General features: G+C 44.8%; 1 protein-coding gene across 4 annotated transcripts in view; it reads right to left on the reverse strand.

The window, feature by feature from the left end:
* Positions 1 to 5,928: 5,928 nt before the first annotated feature.
* PIGH (phosphatidylinositol glycan anchor biosynthesis class H) overlaps positions 5,929 to 22,989 on the reverse strand; it is a 33,243-nt gene continuing 16,182 nt past the window's right edge. For 2 of the 4 annotated variants that reach the window (XM_029598850.1, XM_029598853.1), the window contains exons 4-6: positions 12,058 to 12,164; positions 9,728 to 9,759; positions 5,929 to 6,668 (exon numbers count right to left, since the gene is read on the reverse strand). In XM_029598850.1, coding sequence (XP_029454710.1) covers positions 12,081 to 12,164 — 84 coding nt within the window. In that variant the 3' untranslated portion in view covers positions 5,929 to 6,668; positions 9,728 to 9,759; positions 12,058 to 12,080. The remainder of the gene's footprint in view (positions 6,669 to 9,727; positions 9,760 to 12,057; positions 12,165 to 22,989) is intronic. The other 2 variants (XM_029598849.1, XM_029598851.1) reach the window with 1 other exon arrangement.

Genomic DNA, 22,989 nt, shown 5'->3' on the forward strand with positions numbered 1-22,989 from the left:
AAGCCAGTGCCACTAAAATCAGCTGTGCCGTGTCCCATATGCACTTTTGTATAGTCTTCGTGATGAGTGGAATTGGAGGAAAGGCATACATGAGAGGTTCCATCCATGGAATCAGGAACGCGTCTTGCGCTACTCTGTGACTGCTGTTCCAAACGGAGCAGAAGCAAGGAACTTTTGCGTTGTGTTCTGTGATGAACAGATCTATTGAAGGTGTTCCCCGTTTCTGAAAGATGGTTAATGCCACCTGGTGGTTCAATTCCCATTCGAGAGGGTAGAAAATGCGACTGAGCCTGTTCGCTCGAGTGTTCACCACACCTGGTAGGTATGTGGCCTGTACCTATATACAGTGCCGATGTGCTTGGTCTACAATCTGAATTGTCTTCTTGCACAGTATCCAGGAACCGGACCCGCCTTGTTTGTTTATATAAAACATGGCTATTTGATTGTCGGTATATACCATGATTCGTCATCCCTGTAGATAGGGGAGAAAATGCCAATTGCATGCTTGATCGCTCAGAGTTCCAGCAAGTTGATCTGTAGGAGCTGTTCCTGTGGGGACCATAACCCTTGAGTCTGCAATTGAACCAAATGCACTCCCCATCCCTTGCGGGAGGCATCGGTGGTCAGGACTGCATTGTGTGGAGGTAGAGTAAACAATGCTCTTTTCGTTAGTGTTCTGGGTTTCAACCACCAGTCCAAATCTTTTATCATTTCTGCAGTGAGGGATATTTGTTTTGCGAAAGGTTGCGAATGTTGTCTCCACTGCCTCTTCAGTCCCCATTGCAAGCGGCGCATGTGTAATCTTGTATTGGGAACTGTATAGATGGCTGCTGCCATGTGTCCCAGTGCTGTGAGAACTTAGCGCGCCGGACGTGGTTGTAGGCGGAGAGATCGTAATATTCGACGCATCTCCACTCTCCTGTCTTGGGGAAGAAAAGCTCGTGTCCTGATGGTAGCTAGGCGGGCGCCAATGAATTGAAGAATTTGCGTTGGTTCAAGAATAGATTTCTGAAAATTGACCAGTATCCCCAAACACTCCAAGCACTGGAGTGTCTGGTGTAGATGGTGGCGAAGCGTTTCGGGATGCGATGCCACTAGCAGCCAATCGTCCAGATATGGAAAAATGCGTATGCCTAGCTTCCGTAGATGCGCCAACACTACTGCCATGCACTTTGTGAAAACTCTGGGGGCCGCTGAGAGACCGAATGGGAGGACCTTGTATTGAGAATGGTGGCTCTGAAATTGGAAGGAGAGGTATCGCCACGAAGAGGGGTTGATTGATATGTGCGTGTACGCATCCTTCAGATCGATGGAACACATCCAGTCGTTGGGTTGTAGAAGTGGTAGAATATTCTTTAATGATACCATCTTGAACTTCTCTTTGGTTGTTTGTTGAACTCCCACAGATCTAAAATTGGTCGGTGACCTCCTGTCTTTTTTGGAATGAGGAAGAGTATGGTGAATGAAAACCCTTGTGTTGAGCATACGATGGAATCAACTGGATTGCTCATTGTTTCTGAAGGGATAGTATCTCTTCCCGTAGTAGTGATCGATGTGGATGTTGAACTTTGCAGACAGAATGTGGGAGTTGAGGTGTTGTTACAAACTGTAGTTGGTATCCCCGTTCCACTACTTCCAGAACCCACATGTCTGATGTCAGGGAGGAGTGTGGAAGTTGCTGGACCAAATAGCAAGGATCTATGCATATCCAGCATAATTCTCTGCTTCAACGGCAGGGGGAATGAAGAAAAGTGGATCTATATACAGACAACAACCAACAAGGACTGAATTACATAATCTGGGTAAACAAATAAGCATGGGTGTAGCTTGCTTATTGCGGCGGTTACTACCCTAACTAATTAAGCTATATATTTCACTCAGATGCAGTTCCAACACTTCTCTCCACATTAATGGTTGGGGTGGAAGGGAAATAGAACCAAAAGGTTACTAAGAGCCAAGAATAACAGATAAGTATGAGTAAAAACAAAGAAAAAAAAGTGCAAACTTGCTGTGCAGACTGGATGGGCCATTTGGTCTTCTTCTGCCGTCATTTCTATGCCTATGTTTTTCCATTCGACTAACCGAGTCGTGATTCTACCCGGCTGAAATAAATGGGGTAATGGTGGCAGTTTCTCTAAAAAGAGGACTGTGGCTTGGCGGAAGACGTAGCTTGTGGATTTTGTGGGCATTGCCCTCGTGGGCAGCCCCTACGCTGTTGTGCTTGATTTTGTGGTTGTTGTTGAATCCGCTGCGGTGGAAGGTAAGGTTGAGAGCTATAGGACGTGTACTGTCGCATCGGCCTAGTCGGATAGGATTGTCTACGCGCTGGGGTGTAGTATTTCCTTTGTGATGAAAATCTGGATGGCTGAATCAAGGACTGAACCGCTACTGCCTGCTCTTTTAAGTTTGCTACTGTCTCCTGGAATTTATCCCCAAAGAGATTATCCCCTTTGCAAGGGAGATTGGCAAGTTTGGAATGTAGGTCCTCACGGATGGTGCTAGAGCGAAGCCATGCAAGTCTTCTCGCTGCTATCGCCGAGGCAGATATGCGAGAAGAAGTTTCAAAGGATTCATAGATTGTCCTTAATAAATGTCAGATACCCTCTTCCATATTGTTCAGTTGATGACTGGACTCGCTGTGCAGATGCTCCAATCCCGGAACATTGCTCTTCATTTGTTGAATGCACTCAAATACTGGACGATGTAAAACTGATGTTGTTGAATGCGTGCAGACAACATTGCTCCCTGGAAAGACTTACGAGCAAACTCGTCAAGGAGCTTTTGATCCTTACCTGGTGGGACCGAGGCATGTAGTTTGGATCTTTTGGCCCTCTGCATCGCCGATTCCACCACCAAGGAGGAGTGTGGAAGTTGCGAATAGCAAGGATCATTTTTCATTCTAAACTTTAAGTCCGTCTTTCTTGACACGGCCGGAATGGAGAATGGTGTTTCCCACGACTTGTCCAGGACGGAATTTAAGATCTTATGCGACGGCAAGGATGTCAGTTCCGTCGGTACATCGAAGATCTTGAGTAAATCTAAGGTGTCCACCCAAGGATCAGGCAGCTTCTGTATTTCCAGATTCAGCAAAGACCCCACTTTCTCCAGGAACTTTGGATAGGATAAATCTTCCAGAGGAGAGTATGGCTCCGGGGGATCGTCCAGGGGATCAGATGGAAATCCCATGGATGAGGACGGTGATGATGGAGGGGAGTTCGGGTCCGTGGCTTACCCTGGTTCCTGGTGAACGGGTGCTGGCACTGCTGGAGGTGGTGGTCGCTCTTTTATCGGTGGCGGCATAGCTTCCTCCTGGGAGGAAGATGTGGACGAATGTGATGCTTCACTGCCCACTGGTGAAGTGGGCATGTCAAACGACGCTTGCATGACTACGAAAAAATCAGAGAGGGCCAGCGAAAGCTGCATAAACTTCTCTTTTGTTTGAGTCGGCATTTTCGGTTTGGTGCCGAGTCTGGCTGGTTGAGGCAGTGGAGGGTGTAACCCCTGAGGAGACTCCACTTTCCTTCTTTTCTTGTGTGGTCCCTGTGGGGATTCATCAGTCAGGCCATGCATGGACAATGCATCAGAGCAGATCCTGACCGCTGAGCAAGAGGATCATGAAGAGGAATGGGATATGGTCCGGCCTCATTCCTCACCCGATGGTAGGAGGTCCATGGATGAACGACTACTCTTGGAAGAAGTCGTCCATGCTTGGTGACGTGGATGAGTCGATGGTATCAGAGATTGCGTCGATCCTGATGCCTGATGCAGTCAGTGATCTGGACCCCGGTTGCGTCAAGCGTGGTCCAGATGATCTGGTTGGCGCTCCGTGTGCTTCTTTCGAAGCCTTATGCGCCGTTGCCGGCATCGATTGCGTCACTGCGGATGCTATATGCATCGCTCCCGAAGCTTTATGCGCCGACGTCGACACTTCTGTTTGGGAGTGCTTCTGTCCCGGTGCTCTCGAAGAAGGATGCGTCACTCCCAACACATGCGTCTATGTCTATGCTAGCGGAGTCGACTCCGGCGAGATTTTCGGCGATCGGTCCAGCGAGGGTATCTTCTTCGGCGCTGCTGACGTCGGCGTCTATGCTGGGCCTACGCTTCGATGCATTTGGGTAGCGTCGCGTCAGGCATGCGAGTCAGCGTCCCCCGTCTTCGATCACTGCTCTGTCTTGAGGAGCCCCTCTGGCGCCGGCGATCGATGTCGGGACGGGTCCCTGTAAGTTTTGGAGGCCTTGTGGCGCCGTTTGTCATCCAACTTGCGGCCTTCCGACCCCCCAGGCCTGGGGGTATGGGTGTCAGACACTGACCGCCTTACCTTCGGGCCGGACTCCTTCACCGGTCCCGGAGAGGAGTGGGCTTCCGAAGGTGGTCCCTGGGATCCAGCTGGTATTTGTAGCTGCTGAATCTTCTGAGCTCGCTGCCGCTGAGCTCGTGGCGACATCCAGCCGCATTGTGGGCATGAGGCCTGCAGATGAGTAGGCCCCAGGCATCGATAGCAGAGATCATCTCCATCGGTGATGGACATGATCTTCCCACAGGTACATTTTTTAAACCCGGAGGGTCTGGGAGTCGTCATTCTTGGTGGCTGAGGAGAACCACGAAGCCCCGTGTGCGATCCCGCGCGCAGAAAGAAGAGACTGAGGAGAATCTCTTCTGCTGCGTGGGAAAGCAGGCGCAGCCGCACAGAGCAAAACTCTGTATTCTACTTCTGAAGCTCTACCTCCTGGGCCCTGAAAGACAGTTCCCATGACAGCATGGCTAATTCAGCCCTACTATCAATGGGAAAAACGTCATTATCAGTTTTCCTATTTCTTCTATTGAGCTTTCTTCAAAGCTTGACCATGCATCTACTTCTCTGGTTTGCATATTTATTTCCTGATTTCCAATGGGATCCATATTTTCAATTAAATTAGTTATCTTTTTCTTAAAGAAGTGATCTATATCGCTACTTCTACTTTCTGGGAGCATATTATTTTGAGCGTCTGTTTTTGTCAGGTTCTTAACCATGTTAAATAAGTTTCTCGGGTTATGGGTAAATTGGCTGGTATTTTATTATTATTATTTTTAAGTGATGGGGACGGATTATTCTACTACAGAGATGGGATTGCTTCGTTAGTGAATCTGTTTCTCAAAAAATGGACACAGTATTGTAATTTTGGATATTTTGTTTATTGTACATTGTTCGATGCTGATGCAATAAAAACTGCAATTCACAAAAACATAATGTGATTTGGAGGGATGAAAGGTGAAGAAAGAGTAGATTTATACCTTGTTCACTCTATCTAGCTTGATTGCAGCTAGGTAGATAATGCATCAAGCTAGGTAGACAGAACATGGTAGAAATCTACTCTTTTCACCTTTCATCCTTCCAAATCACATTAAATCTTCACCGATGACAACTGTGCTGTTTGTATGTATGACTATGCATGTAAAATTGCCACCCACAACCCATCCTACCCCTCAAACCTCACCCTGAGTTACTAGTGGCCCCTCTTTCAGTGGTATAAAAGTTAAATGTTTGGTGAACCTCTACAGAGTCTCTCTCCCCCCCCCCCCCCTTCCCATCACAAAATGTGATAAAAGCCTGACAGGTGCTATTTTTGCTATATTTATCACAAAATGATGAATCAAGGCCTTTTGTGAGGTAAATATAAACTATAAGGAAGCAAGATATCTAATATCATCTGTCTTCTTCTGGGGTGAAAACCTGGACAGAACATCTTCTCCATAATAACCAAGTAATGAATAAACAATATTAAAACATTTATGATTTCAAATTTGGCAAGAGATTTCTAAAAATAGTAGTAACATCAGCAAGATCCCATTCTGGTTTGGGAAACAGTATCATAGGGAAGGGAGAGGAATAATTGTATAAAATATTTAAACTGTGAGACATTTAGAAAACAATTTCACTAGAACAAGAAGTGAAAACAAATAAAACCTTTATTAGCTCACTGTCCAAAAGCATAAAAAGTGGGCCAAAAGCTGAACTTATCAAGTTTAAATGATTTATCACATCAACATGCACAATCTTCATTAACCTAGTAGAAACATAATATGTTTCTGTATGGAAATCAATCAAGTACATTTTTGGCTAAACTGCTTAGACAGTGTAAGATTTATTGTAGTGATGAAGGACAATAAGAATAACAGGTTACATGAATGCCAACAGATTAACCGAATCTTTACATTTTTTTTTTTTTATAGCCAGTCATATTACAAAGAGAATGACAATGATGTAGAGAAGGAATTTCTTACAAATATTGTTTCACAGAGTCCAAAACAACTAATAAAATTATTATAAATGGGATTGAGACTACTATAAAAAGGCCTTAAAAATGTTTAAAGTATCTGAGCCAGATCATTACAGTGCTGAACTCTATAAAATGTGGATAAAACAAATAGGCTTATAACTCAAAGAAATGTCCAAGGCCTCAGTTTTAAGAAGAAAATTACCTGAATCATCCAACAGAGCAATAATTAAAGTAAAAAGGTATTACAGACCTATATGTTTGTTAAATCAAGATGCTAACATTGTTGCTGAAATATTTTCAGACAGGATAAAACAAATTATTCACTGCTTAATTTCAGAAGATGAGATGGGATTTGTCCAGAGCAGAGACTCAGTGGTCAATGTCCATGGCATTCTGACAGCCGTACCCGTGCTGTAGATGAACAAAATTACAATCCATGATCATTCGTGTTGGTTCGGAAAAGGTTTTGGGTCATGTTTCATGCTCTTACATGTACTATGTACTTAATAACATGGGCTTTGAAGGAAAGGTAATGTATCTTCTTAGTACAAGTTTTACTGAATAATGCAGACTATAATTTTTTTTTTTTTAAAATAATAAATTAACACAATAACAACTTTGTACATGGATTTAAAAGCTTCTGTTGTAATCAATGGAATAACAGGCCAGCTCAGTGGCATCACTGTGCACTGCCATGTGGAAGATCCCTAGTCCAGTGCCCAAGCCAGGTCTTCCACTTCACCACATCCCCAGTCACAGCTGAACTAGGAAGGCAGCATTCACAGCCCCCAGAAGGAGACAATCATAGTCACTGCTTAAAGGTGACAGCTAGTGGCTGGATTCAGGGCCTAGGACTGGAGGATTCCAGAAGGAGCCCTGGCGCATGTCCCCAGCCCAGGATCATCTCTGAAATGACAAGACTAAGCACAGTATATATTGTGAGGAAGATATAAAAATAGAAGAAAACCCCCCAGGTAGCTGCAAATGAAGGTTGATACCAGGATCCCAACCCTGGTTCCGAATGTGTTAGAGGCCCAAAAGAAGGAGAAACTGCTAGTCCAAAACTCCCCGCCTCTCCACTAATGGGATATGTAATATTTCTTGTAAAATTGTTTTAAAAAGTAATGTTACACATCCCATTGTTGGGGTGAACTCTTTCAAATTTTTGTTACTGATCTGCTTTATCTTATCAAGTCCAAAAGGTATCCCCTCTCCACACTTTTATTCTACTGCTACAGCCACTTGCATTTAGCTTGCATCAATCAAAATATTTTTAGGGGCTTCAAATAGAGCAGAGTAGTTAAAATGGCATTGGTTAACAATATTTTATTATTCTTAGCTCAACTGGAGTTTTCTTTTCTGGAGGTGATGAATATCTACACACAATTTAGTTATTTTCTAGGCTTAAGCTGAATTTAGAGAGGACGAGAACCACATCTCTGAAATGGACAGATAATTGCACTGCATGTCTGCGACTAATTATTCCTAAAGTGTTATCTAGTTTGTGTAGCCTCCATATGAACCCAATGTTGAAAAATAATTGAGAAACTATTGCCGATTTGGAATACATTTTCCTCTCTCTCTAACTGGGACAGTATATCAAAATGGCAATTCTACCTAAATATTTATATACATTCCAGATGCTGCCTTTACAAGTTAAGAGGTCAGATATTTGGAATCTTAATAAAGGATTATTCATTTATTTGGAAAAGAAAAATACAGACTAAAATTAATGGAGATGATGGGAAAACCAAGCAGAGGTCTCTTATCACTTGACTTCAAAAGATATAACATCCTTTAACAATGCAGAGCCTGTAAAGTGTCTGACTTGTAAGTAAATAAACTTCACTAAAGATCGATTTCTTTAAGTACTGGAAATTATGGATTGAGTATCTATCTGTCAGTAACATACCAGATACCTTTAAACCCTTTTTGTGCCCATTTTTTTTGAATATTATAATTTGCACTCCAATCTGAAAATCACCATTTCTACAATGGAAGAAAAGTGGAGTCCTGAGCAGGTAAGATCCATTTAGACCGTGCCTTTTTCAATACTCGTCTAGTAGAATTAATCCTCATATCTTATTAATGGTTTCAAATAATGTTTATATATATATGACGTACTCTACATAGCATGGGTTGTCCAATATAAGCAAAATATAAAACTTTTAAATAAATAAACGTTGTTCTTTGTCCCCTGGAAATTGACAAGTTTTAGCATGCAAGACCAAATTTAAATGAAAAGGGAACATGAACTGCATCCTATCTGTGACATGGCTGAAAAGACTGGCAATAAGAGAGAGACTACTGTTAGTGCCCTCCTTTGAGTCACCGATTATTAATAGAGAAACTGGAACATTATCCGTGTGCATTATAAGAATTTATTAGCGTGGATGATTTGACTCAGAAACGGCAATTAGATACCGGACAAAGGTCTCATTAAGCACAATCAGAAAATATTTTACTATGAAGGTGCTTGGAGCTAGCCCAATAGCCATGCTGTGCATGAGTACGCAAAGGAACCTGCCTTCAGGTCCCAGGGTGGCTGCGGCAGCGTTCTCAGCAGTTGGGGAGGGGGAAAAGAGAGTAGAGGGAGTCATTGCACAATGGTAACACTTAGTGGCTAGATTTAGGGCCCATGATTTCAGGGTTCTGGAAGGAGTCCTGTTGAACGGCCCCCCCTGCTGAAGGCTGTCACTGCAATGACGAGACTAAATTAAGTTGAGAGAGGATAGAAAATAAGGGGGGAAATCCATAGGTAGTTACAAATGAAGGCTCATGGTGCCAGATTCCAGCCCTGGTTCTGACTGAGCTGGAGGAAACTGCTTAGTCAAAAGAAAACAAAATAGTAGAATGTCCATGAAATAATGGCAATGAGAGAAACACAATATTAGAATTAGTCACATAATTTTTTTCTATACAATTTGGGCCTTTGAAGCTGGAATTCCACTTCGTTTTAACTGTCTTAAATATACTTCCAAAAATGGATCATTAATACACTGTTTATGGTTTGTAAAAAACATTGCTCAATTTTGGGATGTTTCTAAAGTATTACTGGAGACTTACTGAAAATAATGCAAGATCTGTCTATTTGGATGTTTAGCAAGTGAATCCTTCAAGGATAAATTTCATAGATTATTCCGGAATAAAGAACGCCTAGTGATGCATCCTTGTATTCCCATTAAATGGTCACCTAAGTCACCTGCTGTGGTTCTATGGAAATAAAAACTGAATTGCTTTTTTTTTAGGATAAAGAACAGCCTAGACTCTGGAAGGCAATTTAACAAAAATGTTTTATGAAACATGGTGCATCTACATCTGATCCTTTTTTAAGAAACAATGCATTAAATATTTACTCTCTGAAAAAGCATTATAAGTTTTCTATTCAAAAAGGTATTCGCTATTAAACAAGTTATTTTTAAGGAGTGGGTTAGAAAACTAAATGGGTTTATAATGATCTTTGAACTTACCTTTTAAGTTATCTTTATAAGATGAAACCTGAAAAGAAGTCACAGATAGTTGTTAAAAATATGATCTTGTCCTATTTCTATTATGGATACTGTATATCATGACAGCATATTATCTGAAAACATTGCTGTGATAAGAACATAAGAACATGCCATACTGGGTCAGACCAAGGGTCCATCAAGCCCAGCATCCTGTTTCCAACAGTGGCCAATCCAGGCCATAAGAACCTGGCAAGAACCCAAAAACTAAGTCTATTCCATGTTACTGTTGCTAGTAATAGCAGTGGCTATTTTCTAAGTCAACTTAATTAATAGCAGGTAATGGACTTCTCCTCCAAGAACTTATCCAATCCTTTTTGGATGTCCTCACCATTTATGGAAATCAATAAAAAATGTTTTTCTACTAAATCAGTGTTCTGTTTTAAAAATTACATTTTCAATAAAATGGTATCAAGCCTTCCAACAACTATGAAAAATCAATTTAAAGAGTAAAACATGGTAGCAGAGTAGCATAGCAATAACAGCAGAAAAAGACCAAATGGTCCATAGGTAGCAACTGCCACTCTGTGCAGGCTACCCCCATGTTTCTCTTAAGGGTTGTAACTTCCACTCCGTGCAGTTATCCCAAGCTTTATGATAACCTATAAAAATTTCAGCTAGCAACATTTTTTTACTGGGTGATGAGCTTTCTTGAAAATTCAGACCGTGCTGCTTGACTTGTGTTGCTTATGGACTTTGCCATAGAAGCAGTCATTACTAACTAGTGCCTCACTTCCCATCCAGGTTAAGTATATTGCAGAGATATCACCATTAATCTCCAACAATGCAGAAAGTTAAACCTGCAGTGCTGAATTTAAACTATGTTGTGTGGTCCAGCGGCTTGTGATGCTGCCGGGCTGGTAGCATATCTATAGTGAGATGAACGCATACAGGCCAATGTAATACCGGGCATTGGACATGCATCCATAACCCCTGATGCAAAACAGAGGTCAGCACATCCAAAATGCGCGTCCAATCGCATATTGGGCGGTACGCTGCAGCCAGCACACGGCATTACATTGGCCTGTATGTGTTCTTCTCACTATAGATATGCTACCATCCCGGCAGCAATCCAAGCCACTGTTTAGATGAAGCACTGCAATTTTAGCCTTCTGGTCTGTTGGAGATGAATAAGTATATTGCAGAGATGTCACTATTCACTTGGATGGGAAGTGAGCCACTGGTTAGTAATTTCCGTATGTTCTCATTTGAGGCTGGAATTGATTGAGTCTGATAGTCTATTACCATCGACAGGATGAGTGATGCAAAACAAAACAAAAACAAAAACGTGCCCAACACGCACGTTTTTACCCTCAAAAATTAAATGCCTGCCCCGAAGCCCAAAAGGTTTACAGAAAAGCAGAAAAATACTGCTTTTCGCTAGTTCTCAGACTTAATATCATGGCGATATTAATGAGCATCCATTTTCTTACCCCATGGCTGTGCACAAGTTAGGAAACAGACATGTGCAAAATTGAGCATCCGTTTTCCTAACCCACTGACAGCCACCTCTCCTGGGTGCCCGATGCCGAGGAGCACTAGGGATGCAAAATTTTCCCTAGCACCTTTTTACCGCGGCAGCTGATTTAAATATTAAATTTAAATATTAAATATTAAATCAGGCGCTCGTGAGAGGTGGATCGGTGCGCGTTAAGAGAGCGCGCACTGATATTGCATTGGCCTGACACTGTATATGCAAACATATTCTGAACTGCAGAATACATTTAAGTTTATTGCTAGGTGGGAAACTGTGAATTCAGTAGTGGTGAAGTAGATGCCAAAGCGGAAGCCCTTCATTTTCAAACACTACAGTGCAAATAGTAGCAGGGGCATCTTCCTCGGGCTGATGACTAACCTGGCCATCTGATCCACTTCTATGACCTTTCTAGAATAGGGAGAGCCTAGAAATGCACCTCAACTGTGCCCACCAAGACCACCTCCTGCAAATCCAGCAGCAAGACTTCTATATACACACAGCTCTGCCAATGCATCTCAATCCTACTCTAAAGCATCAGGGGCAGCTTCCTCAGACATTCTACTAATATGTCTTTTACCTCTGTGTCAGATACCATTCTGGTATTTCTAATGAGGCTGACAATCAGTGCACCAAATATAATTTTAGTGAAGGGGACCTTATTGGGAACTGGATAAGAACTGTTAACTCATTCATAGTATTCTTTCAAAAGTTTGTTTTATATAGATGAAATTATACAGGTAACTTTGCCAATACAAGTGGAATTTTTGTAAAGCATATTTTCACATGCAGTTTGCCAATGTTGCAAAAATCTGTTTACCTTAGTCAGTTTCTTTTATTGTTTTACAGCGATGTCTTCCTGTGATCCAAGATTTCTTGACAGCTCTTATATACTTCAACCAAACAGTCCAGTCGAGGCTTAGAGCTCTGAGGTTTAATAAAAAACAAACAGAGGAGTCTGAGTGCTCCATTAGCACAATATGATCAGATATTAAAATACTTCCATTATAATTCCAACATCATCACTATCTCACAAACACAAAATACAAATGTACAAGTTTGTCTTATTAAATTTGTATCCATTTTCGGTGGAGGAATTGGGTGAGAGGATCTTTCCATTGGTCTTTTACCTGTCTCTTGCCCCTTACCCGGGGGTTCTTTGGAAGCTATCAGGCCCCGACAGAGAGGCAGAGAGTGATTGCCCAGCTGTCCCGAACCGGAGCTGGAGGCGGGACTATAAAATCAGTGCTGACGGCATTCTTTTCCTGTGGAGGAATTGGGTGAGAAGACCTTTCCATTGGACTTTTACCTGTCTCTTGCCCCTTACCGGGGGTTCTTTGGAAGCTATCAGGCCCCGGAGAGGCAGAGAGTGATTGCCCAGCTGTCCCGAACCGGAACTGGAGGCGGGACTATAAAATCAGTGCTGACAGCGGTGCGCAGCCGACGCCAGGCACACCGCCAAAGCCGCACGCGCCTAAGGGGAGCGCGCAGGTGTGTCAGGCTTAGCCTGGCTTTGTCTGGATTGCCTGGAACCTACTTAACTGTAAGTGGACATTTCTTCAGAAAAAAGAGATATAGTGAGGGTCAATACCCCAATTCCTTCTCCAACGAGATTCATTACACTTAGATAACAGTACAAATAGCCAACTGTGCCTTGAAGTGTCCACGTTTAAATTGAATTGAATTGAAATCAATATGCCACACACAAAGAGAAAGGCAAAATTACGCCTTGTCTCTAATATTGCCTCAACACCTGGACAAAGTTCGGTATCAGATTGGTTGGAGTCTTCTCAAATAACCCCCGATGTACAAACCGCTATGCGGGATGATTGTGAACAGAATCTCCCACACCTGGTCTCTGAAATATTGTTAAGTCCGGGGGCACCAGAAATACCATCTCCTCCTGGCTATAAAGGGTTTTCTCCCTTAGTTGAGCCAAAGGAAACCCGAAAGGTTTTAGAAGGATTGGTAAGTGCACAAAACCAACAAGAAGGAACAAAGATGAGTTGACAATTAGAGAAATCTCCTCAGGTGGAGGAAGAAATAGAAACAAGTGGGGAAGGAGGATCCCAAACAGTTCCCAGAGACTTTAGTACACCCAAGATGCCTAATATAAATATGGTTGACTCTTTAAAATTAGATCAAATTAATGTGATAGTAACAAAACCTAATAACATAACTTTAGAGTCACTTTGGAATTACATGGCTAAGATTGATTCTCTTATTGTAAACCTGACAGGAGAAGTGAGGCAAACAAATATTTATTTGAAGGAGAATAGTATAAAGATTCAAGAACAGCAGAAAAAAATTAGTATTATAGATAATCGGGTTAAGCTTTTTGAAAATATTCAATATGTAATATTCAATACGTAGCCGCGCGTATCCATTAAAATCCGGGATTGGCGCGCGCAAGGCTGCCGATTTTGGGCAGCCTGTGCGCGCCGAGCCGCGCAGCCTGCCTCCGTTCCCTCCGAGGCCGCTCTGAAATCGGAGCGGCCTCGGAGGGAACTTTTTCGCCCTCCCCTCACCTTCCCCTACCTAACCCACACTCCCGGCCCTATCTAAACCCCCCCTACCTTTATCGCCGGATTTACACCTGCCAGAGGCAGACGTAAATCTGCGCGCACCAGCGGGCTGCTGGCGCGCCATCACCCGACCCGGGGGCTGTTCTGGAGGGCGCCACCACGCCCCCGGGCCGAAAACACGCCCGCAGCGCCACCCCCGAAACGTCGCGTCACCCGCGTCACGTCCCCGAAATGCCGTGTCACGACCACCACGCTCCCCAACACGCCCCCCTGGCATGCCTCTCCATGCAAGCCCCGGGACTTGCTCGGCGTGCGCAGGGGGGGTTTGGGGTAGGTTTTTGGGGGTACGCGCGTATCCCTTTGAAAATCTACCCCATAATGTTTTGAAATTATTTTTTCGCAATAGAACTAAAACGTTTTTTGGACAGAAAGTTTGGATCTTCCCCGATTTAGAAAAAAATACCCAGTTGCGCAGGAAAAGGTTTTCGGGTTTTAAAAAAGAAGTAGAAGATAAAGGGGGTTTCTTTTTTCTAAAATATCCTTGTAGGTGTGTAATCAAACATGGGGGGAAGGATTATTCCTTCTCAGATCCAGAGCAGTTAAAAAACCTTCTCGGAACAATAGATCTGGGTAAATAGTAAATAGTAAAGATTCCATTGTACTATGATATTGTTAGTGCTATGTTATACTTTGACAATATAGCTCCTTTTCTTGTTGTAACGAATCTCAAAATATTTACCTGTAGTTAGAAGTTCATTTACTCAAGATTTTTCCTTGGCTTAGTTTTGTAATCAATATTTTTGATTTATGGTTGATGTAAATATGTTCTATATTCTTTTCTGACAAGATATTTGGTAAAATTCTTGCACTGAAATATTGAAAATTCATAAAGAAAAAAGAAAAAAAATGTGTATCCATTTGCACTACCTTCCAATTTAAATTAGACAAATAACTTGTCATCCTAGCTTGAAGGTACCCCTTTATAGAGTCCATCAAGCTAAGGTGAGAGAACATTTATTTTATTTATTTATTTTTATATACCGACATTCAATCTCAATCGAGATATCACACCGGTTTACATTCAGGTACTGTAGGTATTTTTCTATCCCCAGAGGGCTTACAATCTAAGTTTGTACCTGAGGCAATGGAGGGTAAAGTGACTTGCCCAAGGTCACAAGGAGTGACAGCAGGACTTGAACCCTGGTCTGCTGGTTCATAGTCCACTGCTCTAATCACTAGGCTATTCCTCCTCCCTTACATAGTGTGTCAGGGCCCAGTTCCAAATCTGTGCAGCTTCTTGACAAAGGAGATACAAACCCGTACCTCCCTGTTTGTTGATGTACCACATTGCTACTGTGTTGTCCGTTTAGATCAGAACAGTCTTGTATGAAAGGCAGTCTTTGAACGCATGCAGCGCATAACGTATAGCTCGAAGTTCCAGGAAATTGATTTTAAATGTTGCTTCGAGTTTTGTCCAAGTACCTTTGGTTAGGAGATTGTTTATGTGAGTTCCCCAACCCAAGGTGGATGCATCTGTAGTTAAAGTTATCTGTGGGACTGGTTGTTGGAAGGATAGGCCCTTGCGCAAATTGTCCTTGTTCACCCACCAAAGTAGAGAGGAACGTAGCTGGTGGGTTACTTGAATTGGAGAGGACAGTGGTTGAATGGCTTGGATCCATTGTGATCTTAAAGTCCATTACATTACCCTCATGGCTAACCTTGCCATAGGAGTGACATGAACTGTGGATGCCATGTGGCCTAGTAAGGTTAGAAACTGATGAGCTGTTGCTTGTTTCTTTGAGTGAATCGAGTTTGCCAGTAGGGAAAGTGTTTCTGCCCAATCCTTGGGTAGAAAAGCTTTTGAGAGGATGGTGTTCAATTCTGCTCCTATGAATTGAAGCAGATGAGACGGAATGAGGTGGGACTTTTGATAACTGATGAGAAAGCCCATGGAGTGAAGTAGAGTAATTGTTCGACTGAGAGAAGACGGAGCTCCTTGTTGAGATTGACTTCTGATTAGCCAGTCGTCTAAATAGGGAAAGACATGGACACTTTCCTTGTGCAAGTGTGCTGCTATTACTGCCAGACATTTGGAGGCGGATTTTAAGAGCCCTGCTCACCGGTGAGCCTATTTTACATAGGCCTACCGGCGCGCGCAGAGCCCCGGGACTCGCGTAAGTCCCGGGGTTTTCTGAGGGGGGCGTGTTGGGGGCGTGTCGGGGCGGGCCCGAACCGCGCAGCGTTTTCGGGGCGTGTCGGGAGCGTTCTGGGGGCAGGCCCGGGGGTGTGGCTATGGCCCGGGGCGGTCCGGGGGCGTGTCCGCGCCCTCCGGACCCGCCCCCAGGTTGCGTCCCGGCGCGCTAGCGGCCCGCTGGCGCACGGGGATTTACGTCTCCCTCCGGGAGGCGTAAATCCCCCGACAAAGGTAAGGGAGGGGTTTAGACAGGGCCGGGCGGGTGGGTTAGGTAGGGGAAGGGAGGGAAAGGTGAGGGGAGGGCAAAAGAAAGTTCCCTCCGAGGCCGCTCCGATTTCGGAGCGGCCTCGGAGGGAACGGGGGTAGGCTGCACGGCTCGGCTATACGGAATTGATAGCCTTGCGCGCGCCGATCCAAGATTTTAGCGGCTACGCGCGTATCCACTAAAATCCCACGTACTTTTGCTTGCGCCTGATGCGCCAGCAAAAGTACGCCAAATCGCGCGGTTTGAAAATCTACCCCTTGGTGAATACTCTGGGAACAGAGGTAAGACCGAATGGTAGTACTCTGTACTGGAAATGTTGCTGACCCACCATGAAGCGCAGATACTTGCGATGAGGAGGGAAGATTGGAATATGAGCGTGTCTTGAAGATCCAGAGAACAAAGCCAATCTCCTGTTTGAAGAAGTGGAAGCATGGTGCCTAGAGAAACCATCCTGAACTTTTCTTTCTTCAGAAATTTGTTGAGATTTTTGAGGTCTAGGATGGGACGTAGGCCTCCGGTTTTCTTTGGAATGAGGAAATAATGGGAGTAGAATCCTCGGCCCTGCTGAGTCCAGGCACCAGCTCTACAGCGCTGGCTCTCAGAAGAGTGGATAATTCTACTTGCAATTGGATTATGTGATTTTCGGTTAGAGGAAGAGGTCTCTGAGGAAAATCTCTTGGAATTGAGAGGAAATTGAGTTGGTAACCTCGAGATATTATTGCAAGTACCCATTGGTCTGTTATTTGTAACCAATGGTTCTAGAAGGAGGATACTCTGCCTCCTACCGGAAGATGTGGTTGAGGATTGAAGAGATGGCTTTGTTCTCTGGGAAAAACCTCAACCACCTGCAGTCGGTTCTGTCTGTTGTGGAGGTTGAGGCCTAGCCGGCCCTAGGTTGTCTGGACTGAGCTCTTTGCTGCGGCCTAGTAGATTTGCCTCTTGATGCTGGAGGGTAATAACGCCTCTGTCGATAGAAGGGTCGTCTAGATTATTTTCTGGGAGGCCGACGAGATGACTGGGCAGCAGAATCCTGCGGAATTGATGAAAGTTGGCGCAGGGTTTCTGTGTGTTCTTTTAATTGTGCAACTGCATCTTGCACCTTGGAACCAAAGAGGTTGTCACCTAGACATGGTAAGTCAACCAATTTTTCCTGGATTTCAGGCCTGAGGTCCGAGGCTTTTAGCCATGCCCAACATCTTGCACTTATCCCAGAGGCCGCTACTCTGGAGGCTGTTTCAAATCCATCATAAGCAGCTCGGACTTCATGCTTGCCAGCTGCAAGTCCTTTGAGAATTAATTGCTTGGGCTGCTTCTTGATATTGCTGTGGTAATGATGTTGTAAAGTCTTGCATCTGTTTCCACAGATTTCTTTGATATTGAGTCATGTATAATTGATAAGATGAAATTCTGGTATTTAACATGGCTCCTTGGTAAATCTTTCTTCCCAGAGAATCTAAGAATCTATGATCCTTTCCTGGGGGAGTAGAGGAATGCGGCCTTATCCTTTTTTTTTTTTTTTGTAATTAACGTTTTTTATTGAAAGTGTGCAAAAAATACATACAACTGTAGCATGAACGTATAAACCATGTACAATAAGAGCATAATTAACAAAACATGAAATATCGTTCCAATCACATTACCATTTGCAACAACTCCCGTATTTGCAAAATCCCCACCCCCCCACCCCCCGCCCACCCTACCATCTGCTTAAGAGGATAAGGATAAGAAAGAAACCGTGTGCAAAAAGGACATCACCAGAGCTGGGTGTTATGCGTAGTAGTGTAAGAATGGAAAGGCTCAAAGGCCCTGTTGCGCTTGCCAATCCCGATAGGGTTGCCACACCTTCCGGGACAAGGCCACCTCACTGGCTTTGAATGAACCAACGCTATCATGGAGCAAACTAAGGGTCCGCAGGCGGCCATGCAGTTTCTCAAAAGCAATAGGACCTGGCAACTTCCATTCCAGGGCAACTTGGCATTTAGCAGCTGCGACAACATAAGTAGCTAGTTTCCCGTGAAGGGCTGGCAAGTCAAACGGCAGATTCAGTAACACCTGTTCAGGTGTGAGGACCATCGCACCTCCCAACATTCCACGAAGGAGAGAGGTCAAGTCCGCCCAAAATTGCATTAAGTAGGGGCAGGTCCACCACATATGGTAAAACGTGCCGTCCTCCCCACACCCTTTCCAGCATCGTTTATCGTAGGTTGATTTAAACTTATGCAGTCTAGTAGGCGTATAATACCAGCGAAGTAGGATCTTATATCTATTCTCCATGAGCTGGGAGTAGGGGAGACCTCTTTTTGTGCCAGCAAAAATCTGGTCCCAGGCCTCATCCGACAGGGATCGTGTCAAATCTCTCTCCCAGGCTTTCATATACGCAGGCTTAATTTTGGGGTCTGTATTAAGATAATTATAAACTTGCGAAATTGCCTTCCGCAAGGTATCCGCTTGATCACACCAGGACTCAAATTGTGTCCTCCCAAGGGCCAAATCTCTCCCCACCTTCTCTGCCCGAAAGAAGTGTCTAACTTGTAGGTAGAAGAATACATCACCCTGCGGTAAGCCATACCTCTCTTGCAGTGTAGCGAAAGGAACAAGTCCCTCCAACCCCCATAATTGGCCAAAGCTTTGTATCCCCCTCTCCTTCCAACGTCCAAAGGTGCTGGACGACTGCCCCACCGAAAATCTAGAGTTCGTTTGGAAGTTGGAACTATAATAGTACCGTCTGTCTCCTGTCAAGGATAACCGCCACCTATCCCAAATCTGTACTACATGGGTAGTGGAGGCAGTAGCCTGGCCCAATGGGGGGCGCGTTTTGTTGGGCTGCCATATGATGGCAGTAAGAGGAGTCGCACCCACCTGCTCTTGAGCAATCACTGCCCATTGCTTCTTTTCCTTTAACCTGTGCCAGTCGAACAGAGCTCGCAATTGGGATGCCACCAGGTACCACCGCAAATTAGGGACCCCCAGGCCCCCCCTCAGCCTAGGTCTGTAAAGAACCGCTCTAGAAACCCTGGGAGGGCGGCGTTTCCAGATATAGGAAAAAATACGCTTCTGCCAGCTATTAACCATCACATCAGGGATATGTATCGGAAGCGCCTGGAACAAATAACCAAGCCTGGGGAGCACATTCATTTTTATCGACGCTATTCGTCCTGTCCAGGAGAGATATAGCTCAGACCAGCGATCTAGATCATCAAAAATTTTACGGATTAGGGGCGGATAGTTCAGTTGGTATAACTCCGCTGGATCCTTACTAATGTATACACCCAAATATTTTATTTTAGAGGACGCCCATCGGAACTGAAACTGTCTTTTAAGATCCGTCAGCTCAGAGGTGGGCAGGGTGATATTAAGGATCTCCGACTTGTCTATGTTAAGTTTAAATCCCGAAACCTTGCCAAATGTACTTAAAGCATCCAATGCCCCTTGTAACGATATGGCCGGCTTAGTTAGGGTAAACAAAATGTCATCCGCAAACATGGACATCTTGTAGGACCTGTCTCCCAACTCCACCCCCCGGATTCCCGAGGTGTTACGCACCGTGGTGGCCAACGGCTCCAGAAACAGGGCGAACAATAAGGGAGACAGGGGACAGCCCTGGCGCGTTCCCCGCTGAATGTCAAAGGCTTCAGAGTAGGTTCCATTAACCTTTACCCGAGCTGTGGGGTTGGTATACAACAACCTTAACCAGGTTAAAAATTTGTCCCCAAAATTCATGGCCCGTAAAGTCTGAAATAAAAATGGCCAGTGCACCATGTCGAAGGCCTTCTCCGCGTCTACGGAGAGTAAGACCAACGGCACCCCCTCCTTTCTGGCCCACCATATTAAATCAACAATTTTATGAATGTTGTCCGCCGCCATCCTACCAGGAATGAACCCCGCCTGATCTGTGTGTACTAGCTTCCCCATGACTCTATTCATTCTATTTGCCATAATTTTAGCTAAAATTTTAAGGTCAATATTAAGAAGGGATATGGGTCTGTACGAGCCACACTGTGTGGGGTCCCTCCCCGGTTTCCCCAGGATGGTGATTCCAGCTTCATTAGAACCGGGCCTCAAAGGATCCCCATCTCGCAGGTAGTTAAATAGCTCGCCGAGTAGAGGGGTTAAGGAGTGAACAAAGGTTTTGTAGAATTGGGGTGTGTAGCCATCGAGGCCAGGAGCTTTGTTGGCCTTGAGATCCCCAATAGCCCACTGTATTTCCAAAGTGGAGATTTCCTGGTCCAACATGAGACGTTCTTCTGGCGTTAAAGCAGGAAGGGTAACCCCGTCAAGATAACCCTTAATCTCGTCTGCAGTAATATGCGGTTCAGCGGAATATAAAGTACCATAAAATTCCTGGAATCGCTTGCGAATATCCGGGGGAGAGGTTAACAGCTCACCCCCGACCGCCTGAATGCCCAAAATCTGATTCTGGGTTTGCCTGCGCCGTAAATACCTGGCCAAAAGTTTCCCAGATCTATTTCCCCATGCATATCTTTCTAAGTTCAGCATTTTTAATTTGTCCGTCAGCTCAGCCGAGGCTAGCGTTTTTAAGTCTGATCGAACCTGCTGTAAGGTAGCATAGGTAGCCCCCGAAAGCGTTGTTTTATGCTCCCGGGCCAAGGCCTCAATCTTCTGAAGAAGCAACTGTTGGTGTGCCAATTTAGTACGTTTTACATAAGCTCCCTGAGAAATACAACGTCCTCTCAAGACTGCTTTAAGGCAGTCCCATATCAAGGTGGGTGTCCCCTTGTTAACAGCAACGTACTCTCTAATGCCATCAGTTATCTGTTGACAGAAGGTAGCATCCCGCAATAAGGTGTCATTTAACTTCCAATTTTTAATACCGGAGGCTACGCAGCGACCCCTCAATTGTAACGTTATAGAAGCATGATCTGACCAAGTAATGGGCTGTACATCCACATCCCCTATTCTGTCCACCAAGAGAGAATCAATCAGAAAGAAATCTATACGGGAGTATGATTGGTGAGCTGCAGAAAAATACGTGTATTCACGTCCCGTTGGATTCTGCTGTCTCCAGGGGTCGATCAAATGCCAAGCTTGTATAAGAGATTTCAAACGTCGTCGATGAGAACGGGAACCTTCCTGAGCCCCCTTAGAAGTGTCCAAGAGGGGATCCAGGGTTAAATTAAAATCGCCTACCACTAGTAATAGTCCCTCCCCTTCTTTATCTAGTACCTCATCAAGCTGAGAATAAAAATCTCTCTGATGATCATTAGGGGCATATATATTCAATAAAGTATAGGTGGTCCCCTGATATTCAAAACAGACAAGCACATATCGCCCATTCTCATCACTAATTTGTTTGCGTAAAACATAGTCCTCCCCTCTACAGAAAAGTATACAGACTCCGGTATATTTCGCCTTCGGTCTGGCCGCAGAAAACACCCTGTGTGGGAACTCTGGCCAGTGTAGTAAATGTTCATACCGTTTGGTTAAGTGGGTCTCTTGAAGGCATATTATCTGAGCTCCTAGGGATTTAATATCCTGCCTAAGGAGGTGTCTTTTTCTTGGGGTATGGAGCCCCTTAACATTGAGAGAGTAAATATGTACCGCCATCATGGTGTCAATGTACTATTAACGGATAATGCAAAGGTAGCAGGCATGCCTAGCCAGAATCTCTGCAAAGCCCACCCTACACATCCACTCCCCCTCATCAAATATATGGGTGCACAAGTCCCGGTTTCTGCTCCATAGTTGTCAATCACCACGGTTATCCTATCGTTCCACATTCCCCCCCTTCTCACTTCCCTCCCCCTCCCCCCCAACCCCCCTTTGAAACATGCGCCACACCCGCATGGCGCGTCTGCTGAAGCAGAGGAGACCAGGGAAGTCCCTGTAGCGGCCCTCCGCTACTCCAGTGCCATGCACCTTAAACACTGTATGAACCGAGCTGAGTTTTAACAACCCTATGTGAAACATTTGAACTGTATCCCCCGATGCCACTCGCATCACATCAAACCAGATTACCCAAGCATTCACCATCGCCCAAGCGCTGCTGCCCCATCAAAACCCGCCAAAATACTCGCCAAAAAGTCAAATCAGTCACATAAATTCTTCAAGTCGATCAGAGATGGCTACATCAGGTCTCATCCCGTTTTTCCATCGCAGCTGCAAGCTGTCCACTTAGGTTCCTGCGCAGCCGGCGACCTCCGTGCTCCACCCGCTGCCATCGTCTGACCTCCGGTCTCGGGCGCTGCGGCTGCGGTGCTGGTACTGTGACCGGGAACCCTGCCGTCATCAAGATGGCGGCTGCTTCTGTGACACTGAGGGCCTTTGATGTAACTCCCTGAATAGTGATCGCTATACCCCCCGGGAACAACCACCGGTAGCGTAGTTTCTCTCTGCGAAGCACTGTTGTGACAGGCTGATATTCTTGCCGCTTTTTCAGTGTGATAGAAGAGAGGTCAGTAAACACCGCAATTTGATGCGACTCCCACTGCCAGGATTGTTGTCGGCGCGCTACCGCTAGGATCCGCTCCTTGATAGGAAATCGTAAAAAGCAAGCAATGATATCACGCGGCTGGTTATTGCCCCGGGGGCCCAAGGTACGATGTGCCCGTTCAATTTCTATGTCCAGCTCCCCTGCTGAGGGCTCCCCTGACGTGTCGGGTGAGAGAAAAAACTTACATAGAGAGCGCACCACCGCCTCGCAGTCAGTATATAACTCAGTCTCTGGGATGCCCCGAAATCTCAGATTACAGCGGCGACTTCTATTTTCGAGATCTTCCAATTTCGCCGTGACGTCTACACATTTCTGGT

Source organism: Rhinatrema bivittatum, chromosome 4 (assembly GCF_901001135.1).
Source record: "Rhinatrema bivittatum chromosome 4, aRhiBiv1.1, whole genome shotgun sequence".
NCBI lineage: Eukaryota > Metazoa > Chordata > Amphibia > Gymnophiona > Rhinatrematidae > Rhinatrema > Rhinatrema bivittatum.